The 20,366-nt window shown below is 41.0% G+C and overlaps 1 protein-coding gene across 2 annotated transcripts; it reads right to left on the bottom strand.

Annotated features, from left to right (window-relative positions):
- Positions 1-3,382: 3,382 nt before the first annotated feature.
- Positions 3,383-20,187, bottom strand: mier1b (mesoderm induction early response 1b, transcriptional regulator). Of its 2 annotated transcripts, none has more exons than XM_036597108.1 (13): positions 20,001-20,187; positions 17,712-17,736; positions 15,929-16,074; positions 14,094-14,267; positions 13,420-13,549; positions 11,645-11,709; positions 11,474-11,546; positions 10,399-10,550; positions 9,880-9,961; positions 8,549-8,643; positions 8,256-8,383; positions 5,933-6,060; positions 3,383-4,383 (listed from the first exon to the last, which is right to left on the bottom strand). In XM_036597108.1, exons 3-13 carry the CDS (start codon positions 16,025-16,027, stop codon positions 4,112-4,114), a joined length of 1,398 nt encoding a protein of 465 aa, XP_036453001.1. In that variant the 5' UTR covers positions 16,028-16,074; positions 17,712-17,736; positions 20,001-20,187; the 3' UTR covers positions 3,383-4,111. The 2 variants fall into 2 exon arrangements, with proteins under 2 accessions (XP_036453001.1, XP_036453000.1); XM_036597107.1 differs by having other exon boundaries at positions 20,163-20,187.
- Between the last annotated feature and the right edge of the window lie 179 nt (positions 20,188-20,366).

Raw genomic sequence — 20,366 nt, 5'->3', positions numbered from 1 at the left:
GAATTCCAAACACCACAGAAGAGCTCGTCCTCACAGTCATGTGTGAAGGCTGAGGCCATACTTTGAAGTAAAAAAAACACATTTTTCTGCAATTTTAACTACAATAATCTATACATGACTATGAAATATATGATGTAATATAAAGAAAACAAATGCTAAATAAATATTATAAAGTATATAATGAAAGTTGTTGTCCCCAGGAGTCGTGTCACTGGTGTTACTGTGTAACAAAAAATCTCTTATTTTGAAATAAAAGTCACACTGATGACATCACTCGACTTCCTTTTACCTGTTTTCTGAGGATCTATGAAGAAAAGCACATGGTGAGTCCACTGTGTCTTTCAGTTAGCAGAGATTTTCTCATTTAGCTCATGATTTCATATGAAGCTTTTAGCTGAAGTCACTGGTGTGACCGACTTTATTCTGAGGTCATTGTGAAAAAATAGAATACAAATGGATTAAATTACATATTTTGGTGGATATTCCATGACTGACAACATGTGGTTTGATGGTTTAAAAATGTCTCTGGTGTTACCTTTATGTGTAACACCAGTGAGGATCGGCAACACCAGTGACTCCTATGGACAGATAGAAAAGTGGACGTTTCCGTAAAATGACCCGGGTACCCGACATACTCTATTGTCGCACAGTAACATGCAAACCCGTACAATGTAGTGCCCGAAATCTTTCACTACTATCACGAATTGTTCCTATGTGTTCTATATAGTGAGCCAGATTGTCAGATGTAGGGTGTAGTGAATAGGGGACCATTTCAGACATGGCACTCGTTTGTACGACACTGTATTTGCGGGTTAGCTTGGAGTGTTTAATGCTGAAACTGCTATATCATCTGTCTCATTCTCTTCGTTTAATACTAATTATTAAGTATCTTTCTGTGGCTGAGAACATTCAGGTTAGAGCACAGTGAGACGAGACGGGGACGCAAAAATACCTGCTCTATTAGCATCACTGTGGTGCAGCACGAGAGCAGGTCTGACTGAACTCCAGACGCCTCCTTACTCCCTATAAACTGCACCTCACAGATCATGAAATCACGGCTTCAACACCAAAACAGTGCAGTGAACGTTAGATAAGATGTGCAGCCTGGACTGATACATAACTGTTTATGTGAAGAAGCCATTATACGGTGATCTATGTAGTGCGCACTACTTAGGAAGCAGGGAGCCATCTGAGATTGAGCCCAGCTCTATTCACGCTATTGTTACTGTAGAGCAAATACAGGCCAGGAAGAGACTGTACACAAAGCAAAACGGCTCAGTTAGATAATCACACCTTACAGCTCTGTTTTCACTGATAAACAGGTAGTACAGCTCACCAGCCGAGCAGAGAAGAGTGCAAAGTGCACACGTAATCACTACTGGAGAATACGGCGGTTCTAATCTGCTGTGAAAGTCGGGTGTACATGTGGTACAGAGCAGGTTCTGCCTGTGGAAATAATGTTCTCTACACGTGTGATGCAAGTGAGGCAGGGGATGCAGATCGGGTAGCGACAAATAGAACCAATCAGCGAAGATCTACATTACATGTGTCAGGCTCCAGTCCCTGAGGGCCAAAACTCTGCAGACGTCAGCTCACTGCCTCATTAAACACACCTGATTCAGCTCGTCAGCTAATTAAGGCCTTCATGGACTGAATTCAGTGTTAGATGAGGGTGAACGCTGATCTCCACAGCCCGGCAAGATCCCCCGTTTCACACGCCTGATCTACATCATTAAGCCAGCCCACCTGAATGGTTCTATGGCTCTGAGAACCGTTCAGCCCTACAGTGCAAAGGAGGCCAGTGATGCTCACATTAGGCTGCATCTGAAGAGAATTCCAGACTTCCCAGAAGAAGAAGACTTCCCAGCTGTGGAGAAGGTGGTTAACGTGAAGCAGTTCAGAAGGCACTTAAGGCTGTGTCCACACTAGAGTTTGACCACCTGCTCTGTGAGTTCGGCCCGTTTGGTCGTGTGTGAAAGCTGTTTCTGAGAACCGATCTCTGGTCTTCCTGAGATCAGTGGTCTGCTGCACGTGGGGCTTCATTTTGTGATGTGTCTGCTTCCCCTTATCGCATCACTTCTCGCTTCTGGCCCGCACGGTCAAAAACCTCATATGAGAACGGTTCTTTTCTGCAGGTGCTGCTCTTCACCACTTCAGCGTTTGTATCCAACGAAAATAACAAAATGCAGCAACAGATGAAGCTACACTCTAAAAATAATTGTTCTTCAAGGGTTCTTTAGTAAAGAAAATGGTTCTGCATAGAGCCATGGACACAAAGGGTTCTATATGGCACCAAAAAGGGTTCTTCTATTGTTACAAGCTTGATATAGAAAAAAAAATAGAAGAACCCATTTCAAAAAGGTCCTATATAGAACCATCTACGGCACATTCTCCATCAATCTGAAGAACGCTTTCAGGGTGAAAAGACCCATTTAATCATGCAAAGGTTCTTTGAGTATTCAGGGTTTAATTTAGAAATGTGTTCTTTACTAAAGAACCCTTGAAGAACCATCATTTTTAAGCGTACCATTTTGCAAACATGCGCACAGAAAAGTGACATATGGAATTGTGCAGTAGCTCCACGATTCGGGTGGAATCGATGTGTTAAAGCAACCCAGTGATAATGAGCCCCTCCCCGAAAGCGAGCCCAGAACCGGTCCTGGTGTGGACTCGAGTGTTTAGGACAAGTGTGAAAACACCTTTAAAGCTAAAGCTGCAAACACAACAAACACAGCGGAGACCGAGGTTTGATTTTTTCACCATCAATTTTGTGCAGCTCAGAAATTAAACTTCAGCACAAAAGTGTCAACTGAAGAAAAGAACAGATACACATTTACAGGATGATTATCAAAAGTGTGAGAACTATACAAGATAAGAAATCTATACAAACCTTACATCAAAGGACAAGTGCCTCTCGTACAGACTCCACTGACGGGTTTAGAGCCCACCTCGAAATACAGCTCACGCTCACATACAAGTAGCAGACGCCAACAAACCCGAACAGGAGCGCTCGCTTTAAATCACGGCTCAACAAAGAAGATCCACCCACAGCCACGTTCTGACACAGCTGCTACTGAGAGGCTGGACAGCTTCATACACACTGGTAAAAATCCCACTCAGGATGAAGGAATGACCGACTCTAAATGTAGGTATTGTGATATAAACTGAGTCTGTTCTACAGTTTCTCATTAGGCTGAATGAATAACCGACTCTAAATGTAGGTATTGCGATATAAACTGAGTCTGTTCTACAGTTTCTCATTAGGCTGAATGAATAACTGACTCTAAATGTAGGTATTGCGATATAAACTGAGTCTGTTCTACAGTTTCTCGTTAGGCTGAATGAATAACCGACTCTAAATGTAGGTATTGTGATATAAACTGAGTCTGTTCTACAGTTTCTCATTAGGCTGAATGAATAACTGACTCTAAATGTAGGTATTGTGATATAAACTGAGTCTGTTCTACAGTTTCTCATTAGGTTGAATGAATAACTGACTCTAAATGTAGGTATTGTGATTTGATGGTTTCTCATTGGGTCAAATGGGATTTTTACCAGCGTTCTGTAAACCTAACCTAGTAACTGTAGAACACATTGGTGGGCGGAGCCTGCAGAGTCAGCTCAGCGCTCTTCACTTCCAAAGAAGGAAACAAAGCGAACGCTGATACAATCACACAGTACAAAAGTGCGACTCCAGTGGTGCTGGCTAAGCTAACCGTCCACAGGAAGTCTGCTGCCCGTTCCGCTTCACCGCCGGGCTTAGAGTGTACCTGACAGCAATTCAGCCGCCGTCAGTGTGTTTCAATAAAAAATATAAATATCTCGGTAAAAAAATATCAGACAAATTCCAATACAAATAGAATATACATATTATTCTGTGTAAAATGGTGTGGGGTCTGATGAAAACTGGAGCAGTAATTAATTCGTTACTACATTAGTAGGGGTTGGGTGGTTCTCTTTCTTCATGTTCTCCACCCGTTCTCTCTCTGACGTTTCACTTTGGACGTGGAGGAAGGCGTCAGAACGTGAGAACCTTCCTCAGAAAAGCTCGATAAACCCCCCCTGGTCTGCTGGATTTGGTCTGGCCTTTGGTTTCTGTTCCATTAGCAGTTCAGTCTTCCTTCACCCTGGAAGAGTCTATCTCCACCGGGGCCAGGGGGTCTGAATCTGTCCTACATTTTTTGGCCGGCCTGTCTGCGGCCTGGCTGTCCGGCGGCCGCTTCGTCGCTCCGTTTCTGTCGGCCGGAGGCTCGCAGCCGTTGGAGTCGTGTGGCTGCGATGGAAGGCCGTCGGCTCCGTTCGAATGGACGGGGTCGTTCTTCACCTCTCCGCTGGACATCAGGACCGAATCTGAGCTGGAAACACAGCTGTGGCTGCTCAAACCTGCAGGACACAGAGCAGAAAAACACTCAGCTACTACAGTAAACACAGAACTACAACTGATCTATATCACAATACCTACATTTAGAGTCGGTTATTCATTCAGCCTAATGAGAAACTGTAGAACAGACTCAGTTTATATCACAATACCTACATTTAGAGTCGGTTATTCATTCAGCCTAATGAGAAAACTGTAGAACAGACTCAGTTTATATCACAATACCTACATTTAGAGTCGGTTATTCATTCAGCCTAATGAGAAACTGTAGAACAGACTCGGTTTATATCACAATACCTACATTTAGAGTCGGTTATTCATTCAGCCTAATGAGAAACTGTAGAACAGACTCAGTTTATATCACAATACCTACATTTAGAGTCGGTTATTCATTCAGCCTAATGAGAAACTGTAGAACAGACTCGGTTTATATCACAATACCTACATTTAGAGTCGGTTATTCATTCAGCCTAATGAGAAACTGTAGAACAGACTCAGTTTATATCACAATACCTACATTTAGAGTCAGTTATTCATTCAACCTAATGAGAAACTGTAGAACAGACTCAGTTTATATCACAATACCTACATTTAGAGTCAGTTATTCATTCAACCTAATGAGAAACTGTAGAACAGACTCAGTTTATATCACAATACCTACATTCAGAGTCAGTTATTCATTCAACCTAATGAGAAACTGTAGAACAGACTCGGTTTATATCACAATACCTACATTTAGAGTCAGTTATTCATTCAGCCTAATGAGAAACTGTAGAACAGACTCGGTTTATATCACAATACCTACATTTAGAGTCAGTTATTCATTCAGCCTAATGAGAAACTGTAGAACAGACTCGGTTTATATCACAATACCTACATTTAGAGTCAGTTATTCATTCAGCCTAATGAGAAACTGTAGAACAGACTCAGTTTATATCACAATACCTACATTTAGAGCCAGTTATTCATTCAGCCTAATGAGAAACTGTAGAACAGACTCAGTTTATATCACAATACCTACATTTAGAGCCAGTTATTCATTCAGCCTAATGAGAAACTGTAGAACAGACTCAGTTTATATCACAATACCTACATTTAGAGCCAGTTATTCATTCAGCCTAATGAGAAACTGTAGAACAGACTCAGTTTATATCACAATACCTACATTTAGAGCCAGTTATTCATTCAGCCTAATGAGAAACTGAACTCATCGTAAATGTACTTTTTAAATAAGGACAATTGATTATGTTAGAATGTCAGTATCACAAAAATCTCTAAATTTCATTCATTCTACTGCATTCATAACTCCATAGGAATTAACGTTCTGTTGATCTGTAATGCTGATGCAGGTAAACTTAATCCCAATTTCTATATTTCTGAATGTTTATGTATCAGAATCAGCAGATAATATACATGAAAACACTGAATATTGGCTTTAGCCCACATCAACTACCCTATCAGTGCATCCCTAGTTCTTACCTATATGTAGGACTGGCCCTTTCGGAGATTAGCTCAGGCTGTGTGATGTATGTGTGCTGTGTGTTCTGTTCTCACCGTTATGAGTGGAGCCCTCTTCTCTCTCTGATTGGCTGGCGTTGCTGCTGGAGGTGGTTGGGGGCGGGGTGGCCGCTCGACTGGACGCCGCGCTCTCCGTCTCGTCCAGCAGTCTGTCCATATAATCCCTACAGGAGACACATAATCAGTTAATAGCTACAATTCAGCATCACAATACTGCAAACAGACAATGGTCCGGGCCAGAAGGAGGAAAACCAGTCCAAACAGGACACAGTCAGTGTGTACCAGCAGCAGAAGACCACGTGGTTAACGACTGACTGCTTACTGTATGATTATTTATGGGCCGGCCTATAATACCAGTTTACACTGAGGTGCCACTGATAAACTGGTGTACTGCCACTGATATTTGGGGATTTGTGTAGAAAATTAAGAGCCAGTTCTCTGCAGGGTCTATTTACTGTCACTGCCATCATAAAACCACTTGTGTGTACCAATGATAACTTAATGAAAGAAGCAAAAACGTGTTCTTAACTGTAATATAAGTTAAAGCTACGTTATTTTTGGAGACCTCTCTGCTGGAAAAACGTGCAGAAGAACATTTTGTAACGAGGGCTGTGCTTCAGTCCCCTTCCGCAAGTCTGAGAACTCAGAGAGAACTCAGTCTAAACTTGGTGAAGGAGCGTCTTCTGAGGATGTGAGTGAATTATCTACTACTGTCATCACATCTTCATCAGTATGGTGTTGATTTTGAGATCAAACATCGAGCCGGACCAGAAAACTTGTACAGAGGATAAGTATCACTCTGTAATGTGTTCTGGGTTTCTCAAACGCTAGAGGGCGCTCCCGAGCGAGTCCAGAATGAATGGGTTAATATGGAGCATTTGAGTAAAATCATAGTTTATTAATGCTGAAACATTTTTAATGTAAAAGAATTAATGCATTTCCTGAACACAGAACAGCATAAAACATTTTAACACCGCTGTTATATTTTTAAGAGCTTTTAAACTCGAATTATAGGAGTTTAAAACGGCGCCTCATGTACGTTCATGACGTCTGTGAGCACGAACAGCCAATGAGCTGCTCCGCTCACCAACCAATCAGCTCTCAGTAGCAGTAATGCTAACAAATCAGCACTCTGTAGCAGTAATGCTAACCAATCAGCTCTCAGTAGCAGTAATGCCAACCAATCAGCTCTCAGTAGCAGTAAAGCCCGCCTTCTGCAGCCCAAAACCCGTTTGCTGTAGAAAAAAGGAAACATACATATTTTTTTTTTTGCTTTTTCAGTGAAATCCATCCTTCTGCTTTGTAAAATTAAAGGAAAGTTCTGGTTCAGATTAGAATTCTGAGTTCTGACTAGAAGAGTTCTGATTAGAAACTATTTTAACTTTTCGTTTTTAGCCGTTTAGCTCCATTTACTCCCATTCATTGAGGACTCGCTCGTGGGCGCCCTCTGCTGTTTAGCAGTCCTGTTTTTGATATAACAAGGGAAACAGGAAGTGGCCAAGATGTGGCTTCATAAACCTTTTCAAGGCGTTTTATTATTTCTGCCCTGAACTAAAAGCCTAGCTGTGTAAAATAAGGAAAAACCCACCCGATTTCTGCCAGCTCCCATAAAGAACATCTGAACCTAGCAAACGTCACTCCATGGGTTTTATTGTTTCGCTTGTAACAGACATTAACATATATTTGATTTTCTATGTATCTACATTACAGTGAGTCTTTCAGTAAAGAGTCCTGCATAGAGCTGCCGCCGCTGTTTTCCATTCCTAACAACTAACCGGAACACTAACTGACTTAGACTACGACCCGAATTCACAGTCTAGAACCTCCACAAGACCTAGAGTGACCTTTTTCTCTCCATTCATTGTGAATCAGAGCATGACTGGTTGGTTCCTTTGTCGCTATCTAATTATGCTGGTAGTTAATCTAACATGTAAGGCCTTCAGTCCAGCTCCTGCAGTCCTAACCAATGGGAGAGCAGTTTGGCTGTATCTGCCTAGATACCACAAAGAAAACAATCCTGATTGGATCGTTTTCTGTTGGACAGTTTAAGATTTTAACCCTTTTGGTTCCAAACAAAATTTCTCAATGGAGTGCAGTGTTACAAATACTTAGAGTTTAAATACAACCAATATGATGATTCTATTAAATGTATGTAATGTATTTATTTATTTATTGCACAGAAATCATTAGACTCTCGCTGAAGGCCTAGAAGACCCTGAGGGTTCCCCTTTGGATACAGACAGACCTTCGTTTACACTCATCAATCATATCACTCTGCACTCGTTTGAGGACAACAAAATTGCAGTAAACTGAGGTTGAACACTGTTGAACAGTCGTAGCGTGCCGAGGGAATACTTACGTCACACCCGGATGAAGGTTATATTTCCTCTTGCCGAGTCGGGTTTGCTGTGCGAAGAAATCGTATCGCTCAGACTTTTTCCACATGTAATAAAACGCCACACACTCCCCTACAGACCGCGTCCTGACCTGCAGATACAGCACAGGGCAGTTTTACATCACCAGTTCAACACTTTAATTTCACAGAGTTGTATCAGTGATAAATTTATACTAAAAATCACTTGTAATTGCCCATCTAAGCTCCTCCCACAAACGTGTTCTTTCTTAGCCACTGTTGCCAGGATGTCGTCTTACCTTGTTGGCTTGAATGAGATGAAAATCTTTCCCATACGCTTTAAGACCCTGTTCAAAATTCCTACATTCTTCCTCTGTCCAGACAGACAGCTCTTCTGCGGGAAAAAGGTCCTTTTATATTATTTTATTTTAAATACATTTACAACATTATCTCACACACACACACAGACACACACACACACAGACACACACACACACACACACACACACAGCTCTGAGATTATAACTGGCATTTAAAACCGAAAGGTCACGTTTTAATAGCACAACAAAGCCTTTCCATTAATAAACCCCCTAAAAATATACAATAAGCATATATACTATGATATTTGGTATTACACTAAGAGCTAATCCTGAGGAGGCTGTGACAGAGTCAGCTATTCAAGGCTGGGACATCCAAGGTGTTTTCCAAAATAAATAAAGAAATAGATAAATTCATAATTACCTGCATAATTAAGTGGTTAAGATGTAATCAGAGTGGTTCAGAGTGGTTTGGTGTGAAACGCTCTGTTCTAGAGAAACTTACCGAGTCAGAATTGTTCACAGTGGTGGTGATAGGAACCAGACGTTCCACCTCTAAAAGCTCCCTCACAGAAAGTTCCTACAGTAAATGGTTATGAATTCACTGCCTGATGACTGAGACACTGTTTTATGGTAGTTTTGAGAAGATTTTGACCTTAAGCATTCATGGTGGAGGGATACAACGTATTATTTCAGATTTTCCACTATTTTCCATCATCAACATTCATATAAACTCAGAAGACTCGTGTAGGTTCACTGGTGGTTCTGGATAGTAAATAAAATGTCTATATCTGTGTTGTAGTCATGGCGACCCCTGGTTCCTATCACCACCACTGTAAAGACATCTGAACCATTTCACACCAAACCACTCTGAATCACTCTGTTTACATCTCACACACTGAGTTATGGAGGAATTTTGGAAAATTGGTGAAATCGATGAGTTACAACAAAAGAAAACAGAACGTTGTTCCTTCAGTCTGCTCTGTTCAACTTTGCAGATACGAAGCACAGAATTTCTTCAAAAGAGAGTTTACGATATTGAAGAGGATGAGATGTGAAAAACCTATGTTATGTAAGCTAATCTGGTCAGAATTAGACCTACCAGTCATTAAAATGCATCACTCATAATGATAACAGGATGTGGTAAACGTCAGCCTCCATACAAGCACAGAAGAGTCTTTATTCCACTACAATTTCACAGCTGGGATATTAATTCCTTTCAGAAGGTCCCTCTTTACCTCCTTTACCTGAATGTGAGTCAGGAAGACCCTGTATAATAACACTCAGTGACTCAGCGCTGCAGCAGGCCTCACCTCTGGCTGCTTTGACGTTAAACCTCAGTCTGCGCAGAGCCTCTTCTGTGTCAAAGTCACACTTCACCAGCTCGTACAGCGCCTGGAGGACACACAGCAGTTAGACCCACTCATATACGGTAATGTGTGTAAAGATCTACTCCTTAAAGAGTCGGTTTGGCAGAACATCACCTTCCTCTACCCCTCCAACCAAACCCACCCCAAATGTAGGTGTAAATGTGTTTGGTATTGGAAGTTTACTTCTTCAGTCTTAGCACTGCTGCTATGAAGCTAATGCAGCTAACATGTAATAAAACACATTATAATTTATGTTATTTCTAATAAAGAGGCCAGTGAGTGAACATACAAGGTAGGTGTTTCTAATAAAGTGGCCAGTTAGTGAACATACAAGGTAGGTGTTTCTAATAAAGTGGCCAGTTAGTGAACATACAAGGTAGGTGTTTCTAATAAAGTGGCCAGTGAGTACTCTAAAAGCTGTCTGAGCCAGGTTGCGTTGTCTCTGTGAAAATAAGGCTTTACCTGCTCATTGTCTTTGATGTGTGACCCCTCAGGTATGGCGTCCACTCCGGTCTCCTCACCCGTCCGTTTACACGCCTCCGTTAGAAACTCCACCACAATGTTCTCCGGGAGAAACTCCGGATTCCACAGCAGCTGGTCGTCGTTTTCATACACTGAGGAGGAAGATAAAGACACGCATCACTAAACAGTCTACAGGCTGGTGAAATGTCACCTGCCTAATAAACAGACACCTCTACGTCAAATCATTATTGATCTGCTGTTCCAAACAGAGTCTGAAAGGCTGGTCAGAACCAGCTTACGACAGTGTATCACTTTAAAGTTCAAAAGGTGCAAGTTTTGATGTGAAACAAACTGAGCCCCATTTCTTTGATTTTTTTGCCATTTTTTATATTTTCAGTCTTTTTAAAAGTTTTTCATCTTATTCCAGTAAAATACTTTAGAATTTTTGAAAGAATTTGTATGTTTTTTCATTGTTCATTCACGTTTGGTCTTTTTAAAAAATCTGATTGATCAAAAATTTGATTGATCATAAAGTAACTGGTAGATTATGCTATTGCTAATATAAACAATAGAGGCAGCCCTGATGTGGATATTAGAGTTAAAGAAATGTTTTGGCAGAAAAAAAAAAAAAATCCACAATTTCCCATTTACCTCAGACGTAATCTATCAGACAAGACATGTTTGGAGTCCAAATTCAGCTCATTTAGTTTAGAACTGGAGCTACGAGGCTAACAGCGCTAACAAACACTAGAAGTCAATAGTCACCCAAATCGTTTTCGTAAACACATCCCCAAAAGACCACATCCAGGTCTTCATTAAGGTGGTGCAGACGTGTAGATGTGTTTTAAGACATTATATGCTTTACTAAGAGCTCTAAACATGAACAGAAACTGTATCTAAGCGCAGTGGGAAGCTGTTTTAGAGAGAAAGTGTTGCGCTGAATTAACCTGGTAGCACCAAACATGGCCTGACTGCTGGGCTCCATCTGGGATATCTGGAAAACTGTGCAAATCAGACTCTTTTTGCCAAACTACTCCTGTAATAATGTGGTGTCTAGTGCGGATCTGAAGCGCACCTCTCTCGTTCTCTTTATATTTACACAGCCCTGCAGGGGTCTCAGCCTGGTACATGGAGCCCACCATGATCTCCTGTTAGAAACAAACAACAGAGTCTGTTAGAAGATGCACTGAGAAGCAAATGATCAGGTCAGGAAGGAAACTCGTATTAAGAAAGAGAGAGGTTTTACTTTTTTCCAGTCCTCTGAGGGAATGTAGTCTTCATCCTCTTCAGACTCTTCATCCACTTCATTATCTATAAAACAAACAAAAAAAAAGCATTTTAATCTTATTTTAATAATCTTAGTTTATGTGGTTGTTAAGCGCTTATTTGCTCTGAAAAACACTAATATTAAAATAAACTCAAATGGCATAAATACAGTATCGTTAATTTTAAGTGAGTTTCTACTTTATAATTTTATTCATGTTAGTGTTGTGTAACCTCTTCCCCTCAAGGAAGCCCAGTGTTATTTCTAGTCACCATCCAATACCTGATTTATCTAATCAGTCCTTCATTATGTTAAATCAGACACTGTTGATGGAATTTAATAAACTCATGTTATGTCTGGAGGCGTCCAGGAGAAATATGGAACCAAGCTCATAAGATATTAACTCATCTTTACTGTATTTGTTTGAATTTGAGTTTAATATGCTGTTTTTACAAGCATAAGCTCACTTACTGCTGTGATAAAATGCTTTAAACAACATACTTGGGTGTCTAAGACTTTTAAACAGCACTGTATTCTTAAGCTTGTACCTCTGAAACTCTTAATGTGTGTTAACTTTACCAGATTTTATGCCATTCCAAGTCATTTGTGGATCATTTCTGTTGTTCCATCCATCCATTAACCATAAAAGGTTCACACAGTGTGAACGACTGCAGGTGTTTTCAAATACTACTACCACTAAGAATAATAATGATAAACAACCACGTTTTCTCTGTAAAGCCAATCAAACTGAACTGTGGTGAAATCTGATAATAGACGATTCACCAAACCGATTCCTAAAGAATCAAAACTGAACTGAATTATCAGGTTGGAGATTTAGGCCCAGTCCCATTTCACCCCCCGCCCCTATCACTCAGCCCTACCCCTCTGTTTTGTGTGCTCTTGTCTAGGGTTAAGGTGTCCTGATTCTTGTTGAGATAGAGGGGGAGGGTGAAGTGTTGGGGCTACATGACCCTCCAAACGGAGGTTTTCCAAACAGAGAGTTATGAGAAAAAAAGAAAAACTAGTAAGACGGCTGAACAAGAGACCAAAGAAACCCACAAATGTGAGAATATTCTTGGCTAAAAATTACGATTATCACTGTATTATCTTCGTTTAATGTTGTTTCCGTGTGTTACGGTCCTTTTCTTCATAACAAGCATAAAAAAAAAATCACTAGTATTTTGCTGACGTCTCAGCGGCTAACTAAATTTTCCCGTTCCACCTTAAATGATGCAGCAGTTACATTCTGGCGCCTCAGGCGTCAGAACTATTTAAGGTAGAACGAGAAAATTCAAACAAGAAGCTGCTGAATATCTGACTTCAGCTTCACATCACTGAAGAATTAGGGGTGGGTGATAATGAATAATTGCCCCCCTCTTTGAAGATCATATGATGCCCTAAATGTAACTAAAGCCCAGCAGTGAGGAGCTGAACTTTACCCTCCTCTGCTGTCACTGCAGACTGGCAGGGTCGCCTACAGAGCAGCGCTGGTAGCTGTTAATGAAGTGATGCTCTTTTTATTTGAGGGTCCCATTTCAGAGGGAAGATTTCAACCACTACCCTGTAACTCAGTTCAAGGGGCAACACTCGAAAACAAGGGGATAGGGGTGAAAATAAGGAATGGGACTGGGTTTAGACTTCAGTGTGATGGAAAGTTGGGCCAGTCAATAAGAAATAAACTACGCAGGTATGAGGTAAAACAATCCGCAGTGCCTCATGCTGGCAGTGCTGTTAAGAGATGCCGTGAAGGGTCTTACTCTGGAAGTAGGCTCGGTTCTGAGGCCGAATGAGCTCCGCTGTGCTGCAGCCTTTAGCAGAGCGAGGGCGATCGCGATCTTCAGCAGCGGCCTGACTCTCCATGTCCTTACACAGCTTCACCACCTCGTCCTAAGGGAACACAACACACACGAGACGTTCATCCTGAGCTCAAAATACACACACAAAACCATACAGAGTCATAATACATTTAAATGAAACAGCAGAAGCCATATCGCCCCCTACACTTCCTGTAGTGTATTACAGTCTGTCAGAGTGACTGTGTGGATCATATGAACATTATAGAGGCTTTTTAAATGAAACAGTAGAAGCCATATCGCCCCCTACACTTCCTGTAGTGTATTACAGTCTGTCAGAGTGACTGTGTGGATCATATGAACATTATAGAGCTTTTTAAATGTAACAGTAGAAGCCATATCGCCCCCTACGCTTCCTGTAGTGTATTACAGTCTGTCAGAGTGACTGTGTGGATCATATGAACATTATAGAGGCTTTTTAAATGAAACAGTAGAAGACTATTTCCATAAATCACTGGAGCTTTAATACCATTAAGGCCTATACCCGATGCGGAGGTTATATGCTTCGTTAAGAGTGGCACTGTATGATCTATTATACTGAAGTAGGCTTTGCGTGTCATGTGACTAAATCCCCTAACCTTATTCCTCTTCAGCTCCCCCGTACTCCGACTGCTCTCATCATTATCCAGCTCTTCTCCTTCGTCCTCCTCATCTTCCTCTTCCTCCTCCTCATCCTCCTCTTCTTCCTCTGGAGACCCCCCTCCTCCATAACCATAGAGATTCAGGAGGTCCTGAATGGGCATCTCTCTTTCCTGTTTAATACAACAAAAATATAAAAACAATAGATATTAGATAGACGTGAAAAACCCCTGAAGGCTGAAAAAGAGCAGTGGACCAGTTCAGAACCAATCCCCTGGAGTCGGGGCTCGGCAGGATCGTTCCTCTGAGAACGTTTAGTAAGATTGATGTGAAATTGTGGTGCTCTCCAAGACCAAAATTACAAGTATGCAAATCATGTCCACATACTGTTTTCAACACATTTTATTGTTTTTTTTTTAGTAAAAGTTTGCTGCTTTTTATACAGAGATCATAAATCATTTCAAACTCCAAATCTATTATACATAAAGGCCATTCTAACAAGTGAAAAACGGCCCATCTTTTGTGTTCTACTTGGGAGGCGTGCTTGGACCCCGATGATTGCCAATGTAACTCAGATGGTGGTTTAGCTCTCGCAGCCCCTACAGTCCACAGAAATCAACATGGCCTACATCTATTTCAGAGGAAAACTAATTAAAAGCTGACTGTCTTGGTTGCACACAATGTTAATTTACACATATTAGCCTTTTTTCACCCACAGTTCAAAAAATACGGAAGAAAAAACTCCAAATGTGTGAAAATGAAACCAACTTCACCGCTCGTGTTCTCTTAGTCCTGATTGACTGATAAAAATTCAATTCTATATGTTCGGGTCGGCTGAATAATGACTACGACCGTTTGGGGAGAGGAGGTGAATTTCACCAAAAAGGGTTCTTCCACTGAACAAGCCTGACATCATAACAATAGCAGACACCTTTCTGGTACTATATAGAACCCTTTTCAAGAACCATTTACAGCACATTCTCTGTCTGAAGAACCATTTCACAATGAACAAAAAAAAATGATAGAAAGGGTTCTTTAAATGTTCATGGTTCTATATAGAACTACTATCTTTACTAAAGAACCCTTGAAGAACCATCATTTTTTTAAGTGTGCAGGAGTGAAGAACAATAGCTGAGAACCGTCCAAGTCTTTACACTGTTTAAGTACATAAACTGAACTTCTCTACTGATGTGAAGTTCTACAGTCTGAGGGATTTCCCTCCCATCCTGCACTCACTGGGCCTCGTTCTCCAACCGTTTTTAAGAAGAAATCCACTTACGCAGTTTTCACGTAGATTCTGATATTTACCGATGTTTTCTTATGTAGGATTTGTTACATAATCACCACCACTCAACATCAGCTGTATCTCCAAAACAGTCATTTTACAGTGGGGGGAAAAAAACAACTGTGAATGGACGTTAATAGAAACCAGATCTAATTTCGGAGCATTTTTCTATTGATCCATTCATCACACAATTTCAACACATATACAATAAGGCATTTATTTTAATTTTTTATTTAAAAACAAGGTTTTGTTCCAACAGCAACAATATATTTGAGAGATAAATAAACTAAGGGGTGGACTTTCTGCTCAGTGCTGTTTTAACACATTATAATAAAGGGCAGTTTGCCGTTTTTTAAAAACATCCACAAAACAAAATAAGATATACTTCATGAATACCATGTATTTCACAGAAAGCCTCAACAACTAAACCTAATATCACATTTTTTCAGCTTCCTAAACCCTTAGAGTGAAGCTGAATGTGATGGTAAAGGAATGAGCGAGTGGTCTCTGACGTCTGTGCAGTGCTGTGTGATGAAGTGTGTTATTCACCCTTTGCAGGTCCTCGATCTCGTTGCGGAAGTTCGTCTCTCCTTCCAGAAGCTCCTCCTCCTCCAGCGTACGTTCGTCGTCAAAGTCCTGCACGAGCATTTCTGCCGAAGGGTCAAAGTCCAGGCTGTCCGAGCCCACCGAAACCCCTGCGGGAGGAAACCAGCACTGTTAGCACTGCCAAACACCCTGGACTCCATCCAGGATCAGTGGAGTCTCCACTGACGCTGATCTTCTCACTCAGAGCTTCAGCTCCAGAGCTCAGATCAGCTGAACTGCACAGGTGTGTGTTTACCTGCACCTGCTGTCTGCAGCTCTGTCATCACTTTACTCACACAGAGTTTATATGGTGGTGGAAATATAGTTTATTTACCAACAATGTGACGGATTATTGGAGATTACACCACAGTTAGCCCCGCCCACACAATCTGACTGGCTGAAAAACAGCTCCACTCATGTTAGATCATGTTATGAAAAAAAAATATATATATATACATATATATATATATATATAAAAGAATATTTATATATAATGGAGAATATAATCACAGCTGTGATCTTAAAGAGGAACTCCATGGATTTTCCAAAATTTCTGCACACATCAGTGCTTAAGATGTAAACAGAGCGGTTCAGAGTGGTTTGGTGTGAAACGCTCTGTTCTAGATAAACTTACCGAGTCAGAACTGTTCACAGTGGTGGTGATAGGAACCAGACGTCCACCTCTAAAAGCTCCCTCACAGAAAGTTCCTACATGAAATGGTTATGAATTCACTGCCTGATGACTGAGACACTGTTTTACGATAGTTTTGTGAACTTAAACTCCATTCATGGTGGAGGGATACATGCAGGGCGCTGTGAGGCAAAATAGTCCCCAAAGAAAACTTATTATTTCAGATTTTCCACTATTTTCCATCATCAACATTCCATATAAACTCAGAAGACTCGTGTAGGTTCACTGGTGGTTCTGGATAGTAAATAAAATGTCTATATTAGTGTTGTAGTCATGGCGACCCCTGGTTCCTATCACCACCACTGTAAAGACATCTGAACCATTTCACACCAAACCACTCTGAATCTCTCTGATTACACCTCACACACTGAATTATGGGGGAATTTGAAAAAGTGGTGGACTGTACCAAATTCAGCACTGGTTCTCAGATAATCTTTCCGGGGTACCTAGCATACTGAACTGGGACGTGTGGGAGGAGCCATCACAGAGTCAAATGACATAAAAAAAATAAAAAAAAAATTGAGCTCACCAGAACTACTGTCTGTCACTCATTCATATCAGATCATTAAAAGCAAAAAACACGCTGAATCAGTTCCTGACACAATCTGATTTTCTGCAGTTATTGGATTATTAAGTGTAAACACACTGAACCGGTTACTGACACAGTCTGATTTTCCGCAGTTATCAGATTATAAAGCACATGTAAACACACTCAGTGTGAGCTTCAGGTTAAATAAAAGGCTAATACAAATCAGCCAGCCTGGCTGTAAAGAAACTGCTTCCCTACATAAGAGATGTTTTCCCTACGTTAAACTAAGTTAGTACAGCATTTTGGTCAGTGAGCGGTCAGTGACATAATAATAACTGCTGCTGTGCAAAAAGTCTAAGCACTCATTGGTATTAAACTGTCTGATATTCTGGTGAAAGAATCTACTTCTGACTGAAGAATCTGTAATTATTATGGATCAAGTCCCTCTGGAGCTCAGTCTGGTGGGCCTTAGAGCAGGAAAACCATCAACTTGTGCAGGAGTAGCTAAAAAACAGAGAGATATTTACCTGGGCTTGAATTCCCCAAGGAGGACTGTGAAAGGAGACAAAAGCAAGAACAGCAAACGGCAAAGTCAGACCATTTGTTTCTAATCTTCAGGAATTTAGTCATTTAAAGAGTTGAGCTGCTGGGCTGCATGTAGTGATCATTCATTTTAATGTACTGGACCACATTTTAGCTTCTAACTCACTGAGCTAAAACACAAAAACCACCAAAAACCTCTGCAAATAAAACTGCACAGTGAGTTCAAGGAGAACTCCACAGATTTTTAAAAAAATGTCTGCATAATTAAGTGGTTAAGATGTAAGCAGAGCGGTTCAGAGTGGTTTGGTGTGAAACGCTCTGCTCTAGAGAAACTTACCGAGTCAGAACTGCTCACAGTGGTGGTGATAGGAACCAGACGTCCACCTCTAAAAGCTCCCTCACAGAAAGTTCCTACATGAAATGGTTATGAATTCACTGCCTGATGACTGAGACACTGTTTTATGATAGTTTTGAGATCTTAAACTCCATTCATGGTGGAGGGATACATGCAGGGCGCTGTGAGGCAAAATAGTCCCCAAAGAAAACTTATTATTTCAGATTTTCCACTATTTTCCATCATCAACATTCCATATAAACTCAGAAGACTCGTGTAGGTTCACTGGTGGTTCTGGATGGTAAATAAAATGTCTATATTTGTGTTGTAGTCATGGTGACCCCTGGTTCCTATCAGCACCACTGTAAAGACATCTGAACCATTTCACACCAAACCACTCTGAATCTCTCTGATTACACCTCAACCACTGAGTTATGTAATAAGGAATCAGAGCTCGACAATATGACCGTATTTATCATTATTGCAATAAAATATCGCTGCTGTCGGATGAAAACCTCAAATCTCCAAAATGGTAACTTTACAGGAGAAGGAGAAAACTACTTTTAATGTAAGTCAATGGAACCAGACTTTTTTCCAAGTCAGTTTGGGTCGTTTCTTTTGGTCCATTTGTCATGAAATTTACACACAATGTAAAGAACAACAGGTATTTTCAAATTATGCAAAAAAAAAGAAAAATGACAAAAAATTGAGATATGAGATTTTCTTCCAACAGCAGCGATATGTAACAATATGCCTTCCTGAAAATATCATGGATATCGTCAGTACTAAAAAAAAAACTTCCATGTGTTTCTATATTGGAATCGCAATTTGAAAGAGTGCGATTTTTAAATCGTAAGACTGCAATTTGTATTATAGTCTTACAGTCCATCAACAACGCTGATACTATGGACATTTTACATAGGGAAGTTTTACCCAGCAACATGGAAATATTGTGACATCACAACCACAAATAACTGGCAGACTAGCGCACCGTGTTAACAGTTCAAGTCACAAGCCAGAAAAAATAAACGCTGGTCTTATTAGCAAAAAAAGTCCATATCTCAATTATAAACAACTGCAGTTTAAGCTGTAATCACAATACTGGTCGAGTTTAATTACATTTAGTGCAGCACAGTGTGTGAAACGGTGAATTCATGGGTTTTGATGGTGTTTTTTGAAATGTGGTACTACTTTGTCCGCTCCAACCTATCAGACGTCAGAAAAAATAAGTATCGTGACATGTATCGTAAAAAACTTCATAAAGTATCGCGATATTACATTTTGCCACATCACCCACCTCTAAAAGGAAATTTAATAAAATGGGTGGAATTCCCTTTTAACGCATTCAGAGACACGGCACAGCCATGAGTGTGTAAACCAGTTCAGAGACTTTATGAACGTTATAACTGTTTATGAAGGCTTTAACGGGGTTTGAGCGCCGATCTGAAGCCGGGACTGATCTGATCAGGACGGAGAGCGATCGGGAGAGAAAACAGCAGCTTATTGATCCAAACAGCCCCGCATTACAGTAACCTGGTCCAGCCTCAGCCCGAGCTCTGAACTCTGAGTTGGGCTTCATCTTAAATTAGCTTAAAGGCTAATTCACCATCAAACAGTCTCCAAACAGGCTCCAATGGTGGAGCCTTTATTATTATAACGCCCGAGGGGCCGGAATGGAACTGCTGCTCCATTTAAGGTGGACCGGGGAAATTCGAACAAGAAGCTGGAAAATAGGAAGCGACATCAGCTCCGAGTCTCCCGCAGAGCCTCACACTACCGGCTAAAACCACAGCCCGGCCCCGGACCCGCACCGCGGCCTGATCTGCGGCTGAGGGCGGATTTTAATGTTAGCGCCGTTTAATCCGGAGAGAAGCCCGCTAACAGGCTAACAGGCTAACAGCTAATAAGTTTGCAGGGAAGGAAATTTGTTAAACTCAACAAGTTTTAATGCGGAAAAACCGATCCCATCTGATCAGCGCTATCGGAGATCTGTCCGCTCCTCATCTGCTCCGGTACGCGAACCGGCGGAGAGTCGCCCGGAGTAAAAACCGACACTTTTACGGTTTGTTTTCGGGTAAAATCAGGAGAGTTTCCGTCCTACCTCCGCCATATTCCGCCGCTGCATACGGGGCACTGAGGGGGCGGGGCCGCGGAAAGGTCCGGATGTAGCAGAGCTAGCAGGCTAACACCGCTAAAGCTGATCACAAGCTTTCATTATAAACACGACGATAAAGTGTTTTAAAGAGCAGAAACAGCCTAATAGTCCATCTAGTATCAGTAATAATGTTTAATATGGAAAAATAGA

The sequence above is a fragment of the Colossoma macropomum genome, unplaced genomic scaffold, assembly GCF_904425465.1.
Source record: "Colossoma macropomum unplaced genomic scaffold, Colossoma_macropomum, whole genome shotgun sequence".
Classification (NCBI taxonomy): Eukaryota; Metazoa; Chordata; class Actinopteri; order Characiformes; family Serrasalmidae; genus Colossoma; species Colossoma macropomum.
The sequence above is the reverse complement of the archived record's forward strand: the minus strand, read 5'-3'. Positions and strand labels throughout refer to the sequence as shown.

Excerpts from the sequence above, each read along its gene's own strand:
- mier1b (XM_036597107.1), bottom strand. The coding sequence starts at position 20,186 with ATGCAGCGGCGGAATATGGCGGAG. Across the intron at positions 13,550-14,093 it reads GGGAGCTGAAGAGGAATAAG|GACGAGGTGGTGAAGCTGTG; the intron begins GTTAGGGGATTT and ends GTGTTCCCTTAG. Across the intron at positions 8,644-9,879 it reads TAACGTCAAAGCAGCCAGAG|AAGAGCTGTCTGTCTGGACA; the intron begins GTGAGGCCTGCT and ends TTTTTCCCGCAG.